The sequence below is a fragment of the Myripristis murdjan genome, chromosome 21 (assembly GCF_902150065.1).
Source record: "Myripristis murdjan chromosome 21, fMyrMur1.1, whole genome shotgun sequence".
Lineage (NCBI taxonomy): Eukaryota > Metazoa > Chordata > Actinopteri > Holocentriformes > Holocentridae > Myripristis > Myripristis murdjan.
The window spans coordinates 8,067,260-8,084,456 of record NC_044000.1 but is presented as its reverse complement, the minus strand read 5'-3'; the positions used below and the strand labels follow the sequence as shown (position 1 = coordinate 8,084,456).

General features: G+C 40.3%; 1 protein-coding gene across 1 annotated transcript; it reads left to right on the top strand.

Annotated features, from left to right (window-relative positions):
• Positions 1-2,777: 2,777 nt before the first annotated feature.
• On the top strand, positions 2,778-8,354 carry LOC115380180 (C-type lectin domain family 4 member E-like). Its single transcript, XM_030081268.1, has 6 exons — positions 2,778-2,847; positions 2,960-3,061; positions 4,375-4,584; positions 5,023-5,165; positions 7,685-7,785; positions 8,198-8,354. Exons 1-6 carry the CDS (start codon positions 2,778-2,780, stop codon positions 8,352-8,354), a joined length of 783 nt encoding a protein of 260 aa, XP_029937128.1.
• Positions 8,355-17,197: the final 8,843 nt, after the last annotated feature.

The window sequence follows — 17,197 nt, the reverse complement described above, 5'->3', positions numbered from 1 at the left end:
AGTTTGTGGAACATGCCATGAATGTGTTGAACTATCTTACATTTGAAATGCAAACCAAAAATACTAAGCATGTGACTCTGTTTCTGGGCCTTTACAGTGGTTTGCCTTATCAACTCTCATTTCCTCCTTTGTGGCCATGCTGGCTTCAAGGTTTCAGTTCCCACAGAAAAATAGAAGTGGCATTTTATTTTGTGCTTTTTTAATTGTTTTATATAAAGAGTTTCTTGATTTTGAAAGGCAATATTTCAGAAAGTTCACATTTTGACATGGCATAGCAGGTAAACACAGGTCTTAATGATGATATTAAATAATGTCCTGCTCTCTTTGGGTCTAACAAAGCCAGGGTCCTGCTGTTGTTCATGCAGCCTCATTGGAAAGGCTCTGCTAATGTAAATGGAACTTAACCTCCACCGATATCATCAGTAACACCCGTGATTACCTGCTTTTTCATGTCAAAATGGCTCCTGACAAAATGGTCTGTTAAGGATGTTGTTATATTGTCGCCTAACTTTAATAGATCGTTTTGTTTTACTGAACCCTGGGGGAAGACTGTCTGTCTAACTCTTAGGGATGAGCGAGTACGCCACTATCTGTATCTGTATCTGTATCTTGTGGGGCACACGGTGTAGGGGAGGGTCACTGTGTATGTGTGTGTGTGTGTTTGAGCGGCACACCGCTGTACTGTGTGTATGTAGGGGAGGGGCGCTGTGTGTGGCTGGCCTATCACACAACGTGGACACAGTCAGCTACCTAATGAAGATTTTCATTCATCAGAAGCACAGATATTAACTCATAATACTCGGATCATACTCGTACTCGGCAAAAGTGCTATATCCGTACTCGTTTCTATAAGTGCTATATCCCTACTAACTCTGAATGAATTTTCAGGACCTGCAGGGTGGGCTAGGACTGAGAGCAGTACGATGGCTCCCAGCAGTCCAATGAAGCAGGGCTGAGTGGCAGCAGGGTGCTTTTGTAAAATAGATTTATGAATAAATGAGAACAGATGCTGATTGATGCAGTTTTTTGATGCACAAGGCAATGATGTGTCAATGTGGATTTTAAAAGTGAATTTTTCATCAATCCATATGCCTAAATATTTACAATGTTGCACTCTCTCTAACAGGGTGTTATCAGCAGAAAAAATTTCAAGACCGTTATAATCACAGTTTCTTGCATTTGAAAACAACAGCCACAAAGTCTTTTCACAGTTTAGGACCAGTTTCAAATTACGCAGGATAGATTTTGAGTGGCTGCAAGGATAGAATCTGCACAGGAATAAAGGATTGTGTCATCTGTGTAAAGATGAAAGTTACAATTGTACAGTGAGGAGGTAATGTTGTTTATGTAAATAGTAAATAAGATTGGCCCAAGGACAGAACCTTGGGGAACTTCCCTCGTAATAGGGAGAATAGCGGACTGAAAATCGTTTATTTTCACACACTGCAACCCACCAAAGAGATCATTCTGAAACCACTGGCAGCAACCATTGTCAAAACCCAAAGAAGAAAGTCATTGTAAGAGCAGAGAGAGGTCAGCAGGGTCAAAGGCCTTTGTTGGATCAATAAAGAGAGCAACACTGTGTTTAATGTTATCCAAAGCTGAGACTATGTTATTTGGAACAGAGGACAAGAAGGATAATACCAAAACTGTGTATCATCCAAGCAGAAGAGAAAAAGAAATCCATCAGTTGAGGGAAGAAATCAAGACTCTAAAGAAACACTTCAAAAGAGCTACTGTCAATGAAAGGGAAGATATCAAGGATCTGACAAGACAATTCCAGGAATGTCTCTGCAGACTCCAAAGAGCCGAAAGCATTCCGAAAAAGAGGAAGGAGAGGGAAGCAAAATCCAGTGACTCCTGCAAAAACCAGGCTCAACATCAGCAAACAAACCTGGAATGAAATCCAAGACGTGGTGAGCAAGGCCAGAGATGGATCAGCCTCCAGCCCCAGCGGTATACCCTACATCTGGATCTGGGCACCGTTCCATCATACTGGAAGACGGCGGAAGGCTGTTTTGTGCCAAAGGAAGATAACTCCTCGACCATCCACCAATTCTGAACAATATCACTTCTAAGCATAGAAGGCAAAATCTTCTTTTCTGTACTGGCTAAAAGGATAACCCCATACATGGCAGAGAATGGATATGTTGACACCTCTATCCAGAAAGGGAGGATTCCAGGCTTTATGCCTGGAACACACCGGAGTTCTCAGTCTGATGATCCGGGAGGCCAAAGCAAGCAAAAACAACTTGACCGTTGTCTGGCTGGATTTGGCCAACGCCCATGGTGCAATCTCTCACAGAGTGTAAAGAAAGATCAATAACTACCTCCGAAAGTGTCTGGGAATCCCTCCAAGCTTCACATCAGTAGGAGCTACATAAGATCAGGACAGCTCCAACTCCTATTTTCATCTCTGAAACTAAGAATGTATGTGCACAAAGTATGAAATCATTTTGAATAAATGCCACATCATTAACAAAGTGAACAATGCTGTTTCAGTTTATCACTGACTAAGCTGACAGTTTACTCTAATTATTGACAATAGTGTTTCACATTCTCTTTGCATGGTTACAATTTGTGTCAGAGGGGTTGCTGCAGATGGTGATGTATTTCACGCCATTTATACCACCTGAGAAAACTTACTTCCTCAAACATAAAAGTTGAAATGCACTGCTGAAACCAACATTTCACAACAGAGTAGCCTTTAATATGTAGTGTTGCCTGTGAAACAAGACAGCAGAGGTGACCTTGCAGAAAATAGTGGCTCATGAGAAATGGAGGAAATCTACATGAATGTTGATCCTGTCAAGCCCAGCAATTCAAGACCCTCAACCATACAGACAGGTAGGACTCATCAGATGGACTGACAGAATGAGCTGTATATTGATATATAATGTCATCTACTGTTATTACCACTGTATTACTTATTGTACTCTCTGGTCCTCTGTCTGATCAGGTCCCAGGAGATCAGAGGGGAGTTTCTATAGAGCTGCTTCACTTGTCCTGGGACTGCTGAGTGTTCTCCTGCTGGCTGGGCTCATTGGCCTTGGTGTCCTCTGTGAGTCTGATTCACATTTGAAGTGTGAGCTTAACAAAGCATTCAGATAAGTGATTTTCAAACTAGGGGTCCCAACCAACTGGTGGGTCCCAGCTTGTAAACAGGTGTGTCATGAGAAGGCTGCATCAGTGCATTCTTTTAATTCATAAAAAGTAGGATGATCCATATCATGACTTTGTAGCCTGACCTGGACCTGATGGTGTTTTTTGCTTCAAAAAGGTGTCACGTGGTAACAGTAACTTCACCAAAAATTGAACATGTAATGGCCAGCAAATACTAATAATTTTTTTATAGATCTGCTCATATTGCTTATATATAAATTTATGAGTGTAAGACAATAAAAATAGAGCAACCGTAGAATTCTCTGGATGTAAGAGCTTTGATAACAAAGCTATTTTTTTGACATTTTTGTTTTACCTCACAAAATAGCTGGTGAGACAATAATTTGTGATGCCCTGATTATAAATTACATTATTATAGTCATAACATTTAATGATAACATTATAAAGATCATTTTGTACTCTCTCCTCTCTTACTGTCATTTTCTAGGCCACCTGGTTTTCTCTCCTTTGTCCTTTTTGTCTGTAAAAGATTTTATAACTTTGTTTTGAAAAGTTCAAGATAATTTTTGCACTATTAGTTTTTACTGTTGTTGGTACTATTAATATAATAATACTAACTTAATCATCTTTTTTCATTATTACATTTCCTTTTTGATTTTTTTTAACATACATCATTAGCTTTTGCATTTCGTGAGTGTGCTCAGGAAAATCTAACTCAGGTGTCTGATAGATGACAGCAGATAAAATGCAGGATGTGGTTGAGCTCAGTGACAGCTGCAACCAGCACACATTTTGACCCAGCAATGTCATGGCATGGCAAGCATTTGTATTTATTTGGCATTAGCACTGACTATGTAGCCTGATCTAATTCCTAAAATGAACTGACAATTATCCTCCATAGCTCAAAAATTATATCAAAACACTGAGATTTCAGCATTCAACAAATCATTATCACATAACCTACAAAAAAGGTTTTAAATCAAAATCCCCACGAGTGTACCTAATTTACCCAATGTGGATTATGATTATGATTATTTTTATGTTATGTATTGGCAACGAGTCACATTATTATCGATTATCACAGTAGGTCCCAAAGATGTATTTCATGCAGTGTCATCATTTGAAATCCATTAATAAAATTTGACAGTTGACGGACATCCATTATAACAATGAGGCATCGATCATTTTGACTTGTGTGAAGTCATTTAGTGAAAGCAGTGTTTTACTCGCATGTCTGTTGTTGTGTTTTAGACCTTGATGCAGAACATGGTTTCTCCATTCTCAAAGCCAACCTGACTGAAGAGAGAGGCCTGATGAGTGCCAGCCTCATGGAGATGACTGAAAAGAAAGACCTGCTGAATGCCAGCCTCATGGAGATGACTGAAAAGAAGGACCTCCTTAATTCCAGCCTCATGGAGATGACTGAGGAGAGGGACAGGCTTCATACTTTGTCCACACAGAGTGAGTGCATGAATGTGAGAATACTGCACAGCTGAGTTTCTCAGGTTTCTCAACCTGTGGGCTCTTTGTTGACCACACAGCCAGGTGGGTTGAAATTGTTTGTCTTTAAACAGAGCATAGTTCCAACATTACCAACATCACAATGAAATGGACATAGTTTATTTTTTTAATAGTTTGATTTGTGTTGCTGTTCCATTTGAGGTATTGCTTATTTGAATGCAAAGTAATCTGAATGAGTTTGTGGTGGATATGGATTCGCAAAGAGATGATTGTGGGGGCTTTTGTGCTTTATGCCTGAAATGGATTATAATTTTTTTCAGTTTCAGATCAAATTATTTTCAAAACCCAGCAAAGAAAAATAAATTTAATGAACTGTTACTAGCCAATCAGCAAATTCTTGCTAATAGACAGACTTGCTTATGTCTCCTTATGTTACAGAGAAAACGTGTCCTGAAGGATGGAAGATGTTCAGTTGTGCCTGTTATCTCGTCTCCACTGAGCGCAACTCCTGGGAAAAAGCCAGACAGGACTGCAGAGACAGGGGAGCAGACCTGGTGGTCATAGACAGCCTTGAAGAACAGGTGTGTGTGTGTGTGTGTGTGTGTGTGTGTGTGTGTGTGTACACTACCAGTCAAAAGTTTGGACAAACCTTCTCATTCAGTGTTTTTTCTTTATTTTTACTACTTTCTACATTGTAGATACACACTGAAGACAGCAAATATATGAAGCAAGATATATGGAATTACGTAGCAAAGAAAAAAATGTTAAATAAGTCTAAATATGTTTTATATTTTAGATTCCTCAAAGTAGCCACCCTTTGCTTTGTTGACAGCGCTGCAAACCCTTGGCCTTCTCTCAATGAGCTTCATGATGTAGTCACCTGAAATGGTTTTCACTTCACAGGTGAGCCTTGTCAGGGCTCATTTGTGGAATTTCTTGCCTTCCTTTTTGACAACTGTTAGAATTAATATAATGGCAAGAACCAATCAGCTAAGAAAAGAGAAATGACAGTCCATCATTACTTTAAGAACTGAAGGTCTGTCAGTCTGGAAAATTGCAAAAGTTTGAATGTGTCCCCAAGTGCAGTCTCAGAAACCATCAAGCGCTACGACGAAACTGGCTCACATGAGGACCGCCCCAGGAAAGGAAGACCAAGGGCTCTAGTTTCGCCAACTGGGTGTGGCCAGGTGGATTTTGCAAGTTTGGCACGCTGTGCGCAGTAACGCAAGTACTGCGCCGTTCCTCCTACTGGCGCATGGGAGGAGAGAAGGCGTGGAGTGGGTTTGACACAGCCGATTCACTTTAACCCAATCAAATGAGCCCCTGTCCTCGCCTTTAAAATGTGCTGCACGATGGCGTAATTAAAGTTTATACAATTGACATGGAGGTTGACTGCCTCAGGCGGAGCGGAGCTCAGGAGACCAGCGCGCAGTGCAGACACGTCACCAAAACCTCACAGGCAGGCTTCCGTAATGTCAGGCAGATTAACAATGCAATAAAAAAAAACACTATTCAATGCTACTATCACAATCAGCACATAGATATATCTCCATATCAACTGTCCCGTCACAACTGATGTCAGATCAAAGGAGATTGGCACCGTTTGTGCTGATTGTGAGGTTTTGGTGATGTGCGCCAGTCAGCCAAACTTCCACTGCGCCAGCTCCACTCCGCCTTGCGCTGAAAGTAGACGTGGTTTCAGATGGCGAGCTTTGAGCACACCTCGGCGAAGCCTTTTGGCACGAAACTGTCACTGCGCTAAGCTGAATCTGTCGACACCTCCCCCTGCTGCAACGCCACTCCCATCTCAGCGCACCTCGGTCTGCCAAAATACGAAACTGTGCGCCCCGCGGGTTGCGCTGGTCGAAAATAGCTCTGCGTGGGGTTCGCCTCACTACGCCACCCTGCGCTGCGCCCCAAGAGTCACCTCTGCTGCTGAGGATAAGTTCATCCGAGTCACCAGCCTCAGAAATTGCAAGTTAACAGCAGCTCAGATCAGAGACCAGATAAATGCCACACAGAGTTCTAGTGGCAGACACATCTCTACATCAACTGTGCAGAGGAGACTGCATGAATCAGGCCTTTATGGTCAAATCAACAAGCAGAAGAGATTTGTTTGGGCCAAGAAACACAAGGAATGGACATTAGACCAGTGGAAATCTGTGCTTTGGTCTGATGAGTCCAAATTTGAGATCTTTGGTTCCAACCGCCGTGTCTTTGTGAGACGCAGAAAAGGTGAACGGATGGATTCCACATGCCTGGTTCCCACTGTGAAGCATGGAGGAGGAGGTGTGATGGTGTGGGGGTGTTTTGCTGGTGACACTGTTGGGGATTTATTCAAAATTGAAGGCACACTGAACCAGCATGGCTACCACAGCATCCTGCAGCGACATGCCATCCCATCCGGTTTGCGTTTAGTCGGACCATCATTTATTTTTCAACAGGACAATGAGCCCAAACACACCTCCCGGCTGTGTAAGGGCTATTTGACCAAGAAGGAGAGTGATGGAGTGCTGCGGCAGATGACCTGGCCTCCACAGTCACCGGACCTGAACCCAATCCAGATGGTTTGGGGTGAGCTGGACCGCAGAGTGAAGGCAAAGGGGCCAACAAGTGCTAAACACCTCTGGGAACTCCTTCAAGACTGTTGGAAAACCATTTCAGGTGACTACCTCTTGAAGCTCATCGAGAGAATGCCAAGAGTGTGCAAAGCAGTAATCAGAGCAAAGGGTGGCTATTTTGAAGAATCTAAAATATAAAACATGTTTTGAGTTATTTCACACTTTTTTGTTTACTACATAATTCCATATGTGTTCATTCATAGTTTTGATGTCTTCAGTGAGAATCTACAATGTAAATAGTCATGAAAATAAAGAAAAAACATTAAATGAGAAGGTGTGTCCAAACTTTTGACTGGTAGTGTATGAGTGTGTGGAACATCTGTGAACCTGTAATTGCAAGGACATATGTTTCACCCACTCTGTTCTCACTTATTTTCACACTTAGGTGCACTTACTTTCACATCCTGTTACACAGCTCATGTTCATGGGGGTGGGGGTCCAGTTTATTTATCATGTTTCTTTTATTTTATATCAAACAGATATTCATGACGTCATTGAAAACTGATGCTTGGATTGGTTTGAGTGACAGAGACGAGGAGGGGACCTGGAAATGGGTTGACGAAACTCCACTGACTCTAACGTAAGAGAGCGATATCCTCAGTCTTGGTTGAACATATGTGTACAGTTTTTATTTTGTTCTGGAACTTCAGTCTCAATCCGGCTGCCAATTTTTTTTCAGTCAGTTGCATCCAGGGCTGAACAGCTGATCAAAATATTTTCAAAACCACTGTGTACAATATCCAAATCGCACTGGGTTGATTTCTGACTCCAGAGCAGCTCAGCATCTGGAAAAAGTTTGTAAAACTGAACAGTTTGCCATGTGGGAAGCTAGGAAATATCTAGAGGGTGAAGGGCTGGTGGTGCCCTGGTTCAGTGTTCCATGAAGATGACATGATGAATACTAAGAGATGCATGAAGTAGATGAGTTGTTGGCTTGAATTTTGTCTTATGTGATTATAATAAGTGTGATGATTTTGTTGTCGACCTGCTAGTTCCTGGGAGATATACCAGCCTGACAATGGTAATGATGATCCAAAGTGGGGAGAAGAGGACTGTGTCCAGATCAGACCTAACAAGCATAAGGAAAAGAACTGGAATGACTGCTCCTGTGTTGCTTCTGTGCAATGGATCTGTGAGAAAGCAGCCTAGCATTGGTGTATAATGACTTTTGAGATCACATTTCTTTTCACATAGTAGGCTATAATTGTTCACACACACACACACACACACACACACACACACACACACACACACACACACACACACACACACACACACACACACACACACAAACACACACATTGACCTCAGCCAGAATGAATGGGGTTACAATAGACACAATGAAATTACAATGTACAATATCTTTGATGCTAGATTTATGTCTTGTCATTGTCATATAACCCCGTCCCCATTTCTTCCCTTTTCCCACTTTCTGTCCATTTTATTTGAATGTACCCCTGCTTTCATTGTCTTTTTTTTCCCCAAAAATGTACCTTTCCAAAACCAGTCACTTAACCATTTAAAGATGTTCCACCCAAATGCATCTGCCACCGTTCTCACAGATACAACTCTCTTACTGCATCCGTCTCCACCCCTCCCTAATCTGATAGCCCATGCCTTATTCTTTTTTCTCTTCTTTCATTCTCTTTTTTACTTATTTTTCATTTTTGTATATATTATATATGTGTTGTGACTTTATTTTTATTACCATGAATCTAACCTCAATCTTTCCCTTGAATTGTTGCCATATAATCTGATTACATGTTCTACTAACACCTTCATTTTGTTTTGGTGGTTATTGCTGTCACTGTGATGTGGGGACCATGAAAAACCTTTACTGTAGGACCTCTAGTGACACCTAGAGTGTGTTAGTCTGTCCTACAGCTTTTGAGCCCCACCATTAACTCGATACACTGTGCTGTTACATGTATTGCACCTACAGTTTGACCAAGCTTGAGTTGTTTAAAACTGTAACAAGGAAAAATTGTGGGGTAAATTGTGTCACTGCAGCAGCAATAAATGAAATAAATATTATAAGTGTTAATAGGCCTGGAGGTTGTGTGATGTGTGCTACTTCCTCTGTTAAAGGCTGCAGTATGATCAAAACAACATGTTTAACGTGTTCTTGTGAACTAGTCATGGCAAAAAAAAAAAAAAACGTAATTTTTTTTTGTCTGACCGACTGAACAACCAGATGCACCCAGCTGTTGCAAATTACCCTAAAATTAGTGGAAAAAAAACATCTGTTTCCAGCTCTTTCTCTCCAAATAAATTAATAAATAAACTAAAAGAAATAAAATATTTTGAAATGACAAAAAACAAAGGTATCCATTTGTTTAAACATTTTAAAAAATATAAGAAATGAAATTATTTTTGTTCAGATGGTTGATTATAACCTGCTAAAATAAATGCCTTCCCACAAGTCTCTGGGTTTAAATATCATTGCCTGAGCTGCTGAATTTCATGCACTCCACATTTCCAAGGACATTGATTTATTCTGCATTTAAAACATGTGCTTATGTAATCTGTCATGTTTAACAGGAGGGGAGAACAAGATACACACTTTAAGGTTCACAATCAAAATTCAAATATTATAATTTTGATACACTTTACAGTTAAAAAACAAACAAACAAAAAAAAAAACTACTAGTTACTACTACTAAACAATAGACTTGGTCACACTCCAAGCTTGCCGGTCTGGACCTTTCCACCAAGTCTCTGCAAGCAGCACCAACCAGCCCTAGCCTCGTCTACCACTCCATCTTCAAAATAAATCTTGTGTTACACCTTGCCTTGCCTGCCTGGTTTGCTTTTCAGTTCTGGTTGTGTTCTTGACAGGTTTGGTGCTCTTATACACCATGTTCCTGTTGCTAAAGCCATTACCAGGCAGTGCACAAACTTGAGGAAATACTCCATCCTCGTACAGGAACATACATCAACTAGGGAAAGAAATGTCAAGTAAATGTGCACTAAGTGAAAACAAGTTTGCACAGTAACCTTTAAAGCCCTTGACATTGCCAGAACTAAATTTAGCAGAGCAAATGCTTCTTTCAACCAGCTTCACCTTCACCTGAGAACACAATCCTTCCTCTTAGAAACACAAAAAGCACTTAAAACAAGTGCATGCCAGTCTTGTTACAGCGTGTTGTGGTTTTACATGGAAGACCAAACTTTATGGTTGCTTGTATAAGCTGACTGCTGGGAGCATGCAATTTATCATAACTCATTGACTTAACTAATTACTGTAACATAAAACATTTCGAGTTATAATGTGATAATGATCTGTTTTTCTGGTGAATAAAAGAGTGAAAATCTTTATTTTCATATAAAACATGGAAATTTCAGAAATTAGACACTGTATTTCTTGACTCCTACGTGTCAAAAATGCTAAAAGATGGCATGAGCTGTGAGGCCTCTGAGGTGTGGTGATCAGCAGAGGGCCTCTGAGTTACAGTGAACACACAGGATGCTCATTATTTTAATAGCTCTCTGCCTTAATGAGAAGTTTCTCTGACCAATGTCAAATCAAGAGTGAATTCCTGAAAATGAAGAGTGACCCTGATGGTACACCTCAGAGGAAGCCATGTATCATGTAGCATTTTGCTGTGGTCATCAGGGGTGGTGTTAACAAAATCAGTCGTAGTCAGTTTGTGGAACATGCCATGAATGTGTTGAATTATCTTACATTTGAAGTGCAAACCAAAAATATTAAGCATGTGACTTGTTGTGAATGTAGCCTGATCTTTATCTCAGATTTGCTCTGTTTCTGGGCCTTTACATTGGTTTGCCTTATCAACTCTCATTTCCTCCTTTGTGGCCATGCTGGCTTCATGATTTCACTTCCCACAGAAAAATAGAAGTGGCATTTTATTTTGTGCTTTTTTAATTGTTTTATATAAAGAGTTTCTTGATTTTGAAAGGTAATATTTCAGAAAGTTCACATTTTGACATGGCATAGCAGGTAAACACAGGTCTTAATGATGATATTAATTAATGTCCTGCTCTATTTGGGTCTAACAGAGCCAGGGTCCTGCTGTTGTTCATGCAGCCTCATTGGAAAGGCTCTGCTAATGTAAATGGAACTTAACCTCCACCGATATCATCAGTAACACCCGTGATTACCTGCTTTTTCATGTCAAAATGGCTCCTGACAAAATGGTCTGTTAAGGATGTTGTTATATTGTCGCCTAACTTTAATAGATCGTTTTGTTTTACTGAACCCTGGGGGAAGACTGTCTGTCTCCTTGCCCTCCTCCACAGGAGGTCAGAGGTCAGGCTCAGACACAGAACAACAGCCCTGCAGCTGAATCATCATCATCATTTTATTTATTTAAAACCTTAGAAAACACACTGAGGGAGAACCCCCATTTTCAATGGCAAGGTACGTACACAACACAGAGACACAGCTAAAATCAAATAGCAATGAAAGATGAACAGCCAGTGAGATAAATAAATAAAAATTAACAAAACAATAAGAATATTAAGATTTAAAAAATCATTGAAAAAAAAAATTAAAAAATAATAAAACAAATAACAAAAAATTAAAAGAAAATTAAACGCAATGACAGTTACAGTCAATAAGATTGGCAATTAGATCTCGGAATTGTCTCAGTGGTATTAATGAGGTCATCTTAAAATTCTGCTGAAGCATATTCCACGTGTATGCAGCACAGTAACAAAAAGCAGATTTTTCCTAATTCTGAGAGGCCACTCACACTGGCAAGCTTGATCCGTGCCCAAGCACGATTGCCCCTAAAATCCGGATTCTTTGACCAGTGTGATCGCTCCGTATCGTGCTTGAATACAGTACACTTCCCCCGCTCTGGCACGGTTGGAGGGGGTGTGCTTCAGCGCGGTACGGGTGCATACACGAGCACATGCACGGTCACGCACGCAGTGCGTGGACGTAAATCATGCAACTTTCCTCCTGCCTCTGCAAAATTGTTTGATGTGCACAGCTTGATTACCGGCGAATGGCCGCGTTGCGCAATCAATAATCAACCATGTTGTCTGTGTCACTGTCCGTTGTGCTGCTGCAACCGCGTATAAACAAAAGTCGATTTATAATGAAAGTACAGCACTCTGTGTGCGGAGATCCGGCAGACCTGGTACTGGCCGGCACCGCGTCGGCACCAGCTGGCACTGGCCGCGGCTCCGCAGGCCCTGAATGAATTTTCAGGGCCTGCAGGGTGGGCCAGGACTGAGAGCGGTACGATGGCTCCCAGCAGTCCAATGAAGCAGGGCTGAGTGGCAGCGGGGTGCTTTTGTAAAATAGATTTATAAATAAATGAGAACAGATGCTGATCTCTCAGATGCTGACAGAGCAGGCAAGCCAGTTTTTTGATAACGCAATGATGTGTCAATGTGGATTTTAAAAGTGAATTTTTCATCAATCCATATGCCTAAACATTTACAATGTTGCACTCTCTCTAACAGGGTGTTATCAGCAGAACAAATTTCAAGACCGTTATAATCACAGTTTCTTGCATTTGAAAACAACAGCCACAACATCTTTTCACAGTTCAGGACCAGTTTCAAATTACGCAGGAAAGATTTTGAGTGGCTGCAAGGATAGAATCTGCACAGGAATAAAGGATTGTGTCATCTGTGTAAAGATGAAAGTTACAATTGTACAGTGAGGAGGTAATGTTGTTTATGTAAATAGTAAATAAGATTGGCCTAAGGACAGAACCTTGGGGAATTCCCCTCGTAATGGGGAGAATAGCGGACTGAAAATCGTTTATTTTCACACACTGCAACCCACCAAAGAGATCATTCTGAAACCACTGGCAGCAACCATTGTCAAAACCCAAAGAAGAAAGTCATTGGAAGAGCAGAGAGAGGTCAGCAGGGTCAAAGGCCTTTGTTGGATCAATAAAGAGAGCAACACAATGTTTAATGTTATCCAAAGCTGAGACTATGTTATTTGGAACAGAGGACAAGAAGGATAATATCAAAACTGTGCATCATCCAAGCAGAAGAGAAAAATAAATCCATCAGTTGAGGGAAGAAATCAAGACTCTAAACAAACAATTCAAAAGAGCTACTGTCAATGAAAAGGAAGATATCAAGGATCTGACAAGACAATTCCAGGAATGTCTCTGCAGACTCCAAAGAGCTGAAAGTATTCCGAAAAAGAGGAAGGAGAGGGAAGCAAAATCCAGAATGCTGGCCAGCTCCAGAGAAGAGGTGGAGGCGTACCTGAGGGAAACCCACAATAACTCCTGCAAAAAAACCAGGAGTATTGTGCAAAAAACCAGGCTCAACATCAGCAAACAAACCTGGAAGGAAATCCAAGACATGGTGAACAAGGCCAGAGATGGATCAGCCTCCAGCCCCAGCGGTATACCCTACATCTGGATCTGGGCACCGTTCCATCATACTGGAAGAAGGCGGAAGGCTGTTTTGTGCCAAAGGAAGATAACTCCTCAACCATCCACCAATTCTGAACAATATCACTTCTAAGCATAGAAGGCAAAATCTTCTTTTCTGTACTGACTAAAAGGATAACCCCATACATGGCAGAGAATGGATATGTTGACACCTCTATCCAGAAAGGGAGGATTCCAGGCTTTATGCCTGGAACACACCGGAGTTCTCAGTCAGATGATCCAGGAGGCCAAAGCAAGCAAAAACAACTTGACCGTTGTCTGGCTGGATTTGGCCAACGCCCATGGTGCAATCTCTCACAGAGTGTAAAGAAAGATCAATAACTACCTCCGAAAGTGTCTGGGAATCCCTCCAAGCTTCACATCAGTAGGAGCTACATAAGATCAGGACAGCTCCAACTCCTATTTTCATCTCTGAAACTAAGAATGTATGTGCACAAAGTATGAAATCATTTTGAATAAATGCCACATCATTAACAAAGTGAACATTGCTGTTTCAGTTTATCACTAACTAAACTGACAGCTTACTCTAATTATTGACAATAGTGTTTCAAATCCTCTTTGCATGGTTACAAATTTGTGTTAGAGGGGCTGCTGCAGAGGGTGATGTATATCACACCATTTATATCGCCTAAGAAAACTTACTTCCTCAAAAATAAAAGTTGAAATGCACTGCTGAAACCAACATTTCACAACAGAGTAGCCTTTAATATGTAGTGTTGCCTGTGAAACAAGACAGCAGAGGTGACCTTGCAGAAAATAGTAGCTCATGAGAAATGGAGGAAATCTACATTAATGTTGATCCTGTCAAGCCCAGCAATTCAAGACCCTCAACCATACAGACAGGTAGGATTCATCAGATGGACTGACAGAATGAGCTGTATATTGATATATAATGTCGTCTACTGTTATTACCACTGTATTACTTATTGTACTCTCTGATCCTCTGTCTGATCAGGTCCCAGGAGATCAGAGGGGAGTTTCTATAGAGCTGCTTCACTTGTCCTGGGACTGCTGAGTGTTCTCCTGCTGGCTGGGCTCATTGGCCTTGGTGTCCTCTGTGAGTCTGATTCACATTTGAAGTGTGAACTTAACAAAGCATTCAGATAAGTGATTTTCAAACTAGGGGTCCCAACCAACTGGTGGGTCCCAGCTTGTAAACAGGTGTGTCATGAGAAGGCTGCATCAGTGCATTCTTTTAATTCATAAAAAGGTAGGATGATCCATATCATGACTTTGTAGCCTGACCTGGACCTGATGGGGTTTTTTGCTTCAAAAAGTTGTTGCGTGGTAACAGTAGCTTCACCAAAAATTTAACATGTAATGGGCAGCAAATACTAATAATTTTTTATTGATTTACTCATATTGCTTATATATAAATGTATATGAGTGTAAGACAATAAAAATGGAGCAACCGTAGAATTCTCTAGATGTAAGAGCTTTGATAACAAAACCAGTTTTTTGACATTTTTGTTTTACCTCACAAAATAATTGGTGAGACACATAGTGCCTCTGCATGTGGGTCCTTGCATGAAAAGGCATAAAAAAAAAACCTGATTATTAATTCCATTATTAATATAGTCATAAAATTTAATTCTAACATTATAAAGATCATTTTGTACTTTCTTCTCTCTTTCTGTCATTTTCTAGGCCACCTGGTTTTCTCTCCTTTGTACTTTTTGTCTGTAAAAGATTTTATAACTTTGTTTTGAAAAGTTCAAGATAATTTTTGCACTATTATTTTTTTTTTTTTACAGTTGTTGGTACTATTAATATAATAATGCCGTGACACTTCACAATAAGAGTACAACAATTAATGTTAGTTAATGCTGTAATAAACATTAAGTAACAGGTAATAAACATTAAGTAACAGTTAACTAACCGTTAACTAATGTATCTAAGAATCATTTATTAATGCTGTTCATGCTAAGGTATTAATTTATATGTTATTTAAGGGTTTTTATATGGGTGAATATGGTGTGCATGTAAACGTACTCACTGACTATGTAGCCTGATCTAATTCCTAAAATGAACTGACAATTATCCTCCATAGCTCAAAAATTATATCAAAACACTGAGATTTCAGCATTCAACAAATCATTATCACATCACCTACAAAAAAGGTTTTAAATCAAAATCCCCCTAAGTGTACCTAATTTACCCAATGTGGATTATGATTATGATTATTTATATGTTATGTATTGGCAACGAGTCAGTTACATATTTATTTATTATCACAGTAGGTCCCAAAGATGTATTTCATGCAGTGTCATCATTTGAAATCCATGAATAAAATTTGACAGTTGATGGACATCCATTATAACAATGAGGGATCGATCATTTTGACTTGTGTGAAAGTCATTTAGTGAAAGCAGTGTTTTACTAGCATGTTTGTTGTTGTGTTTCAGACCTTGATGCAGAACATGGTTTCTCCATTCTTAAAGCCAACCTGACTGAAGAGAGAGGCCTGCTGAGTGCCAGCCTCATGGAGATGACTGAAAAGAAAGACCTCCTTAATTCCAGTCTCATGGAGATGACTGAAAAGAAAGACCTCCTTAATTCCAGCCTCATGGAGATGACTGAGGAGAGGGACAGGCTTCATACTTTGTCCACACAGAGTGAGTGCATGAATGTGAGAATACTACACAGCTGAGTTTCTCAGGTTTCTCAACCTGTGGGTTCTTTGTTGACCACACAGCCAGGCGTGTTGAAATTGTTTTTTTGTTTTTTGTTTTTTTTAAACAGAGCATAGTTCCAACATTACCAACATCACAATGAAATGGACAGAGTTTATTTTTTTAATAGTTTGATTTGTGTTGGTGTTCCATTTGAGGTATTGCTTATTTGAATGCAAAGTAATCTGAATGAGTTTGTGGTGGATATGGATTCGCAAAGAGATGATTGTGGGGGCTTTTGGGTTTTATGCCTGAAATGGATTATTATTTTTTTCAGTTTCAGATCAAATTATTTTCAAAACCCAGCAAAGAAGAATAAATTTAATGAGCTGCTACCAGCCAATCTAATAGACAGACTAATTTCTTGGGTGATCGCTTATGTCTCCTTATGTTACAGAGAAAACGTGTCCTGAAGGATGGAAGATGTTCAGTTGTGCCTGTTATCTCGTCTCCACTGAGCACAACTCCTGGGAAAAAGCCAGACAGGACTGCAGAGACAGGGGAGCAGACCTGGTGGTCATAGACAGCACCAAAGAACAGGTGTGTGTGTGTGTGTGTGTGGAACATCTGTGAATCTGTAATTGCAAGGACATATTTGTCACCCACTCTGTTCACACTTATTTTCACACTTATGTGCACTTATTTTCACATCCTGTTACACAACTCATGTACATGAGATGTGTAAGAGGATGTGAAAATTAGAGAGAGAGAGAGAGAGAGAGAGAGAGAGAGAGAGAGAGAGAGAGAGAGGTTTTATCATATTTCTTTTATTTTATATCAAACAGATATTCATGACGTCATTAAAAACTGATGCTTGGATTGGTTTGAGTGACAGAGACGAGGAGGGGACCTGGAAATGGGTTGACGAAACTCCGCTGACTCTAACGTAAGAGAGCGATATCCTCAGTCTTGGTTGAACATATGTGTA

Coding starts and splice junctions, on each gene's coding strand:
- LOC115380180 (XM_030081268.1), top strand. CDS start 2,778: ATGGAGGAAATCTACATGAATGTTGATCCTGTCAAGCCCAGCAATTCA. Junction 2,848..2,959: donor ACCCTCAACCATACAGACAG/GTAGGACTCATC, acceptor CTGTCTGATCAG/GTCCCAGGAGATCAGAGGGG. Junction 4,585..5,022: donor TCATACTTTGTCCACACAGA/GTGAGTGCATGA, acceptor CTTATGTTACAG/AGAAAACGTGTCCTGAAGGA.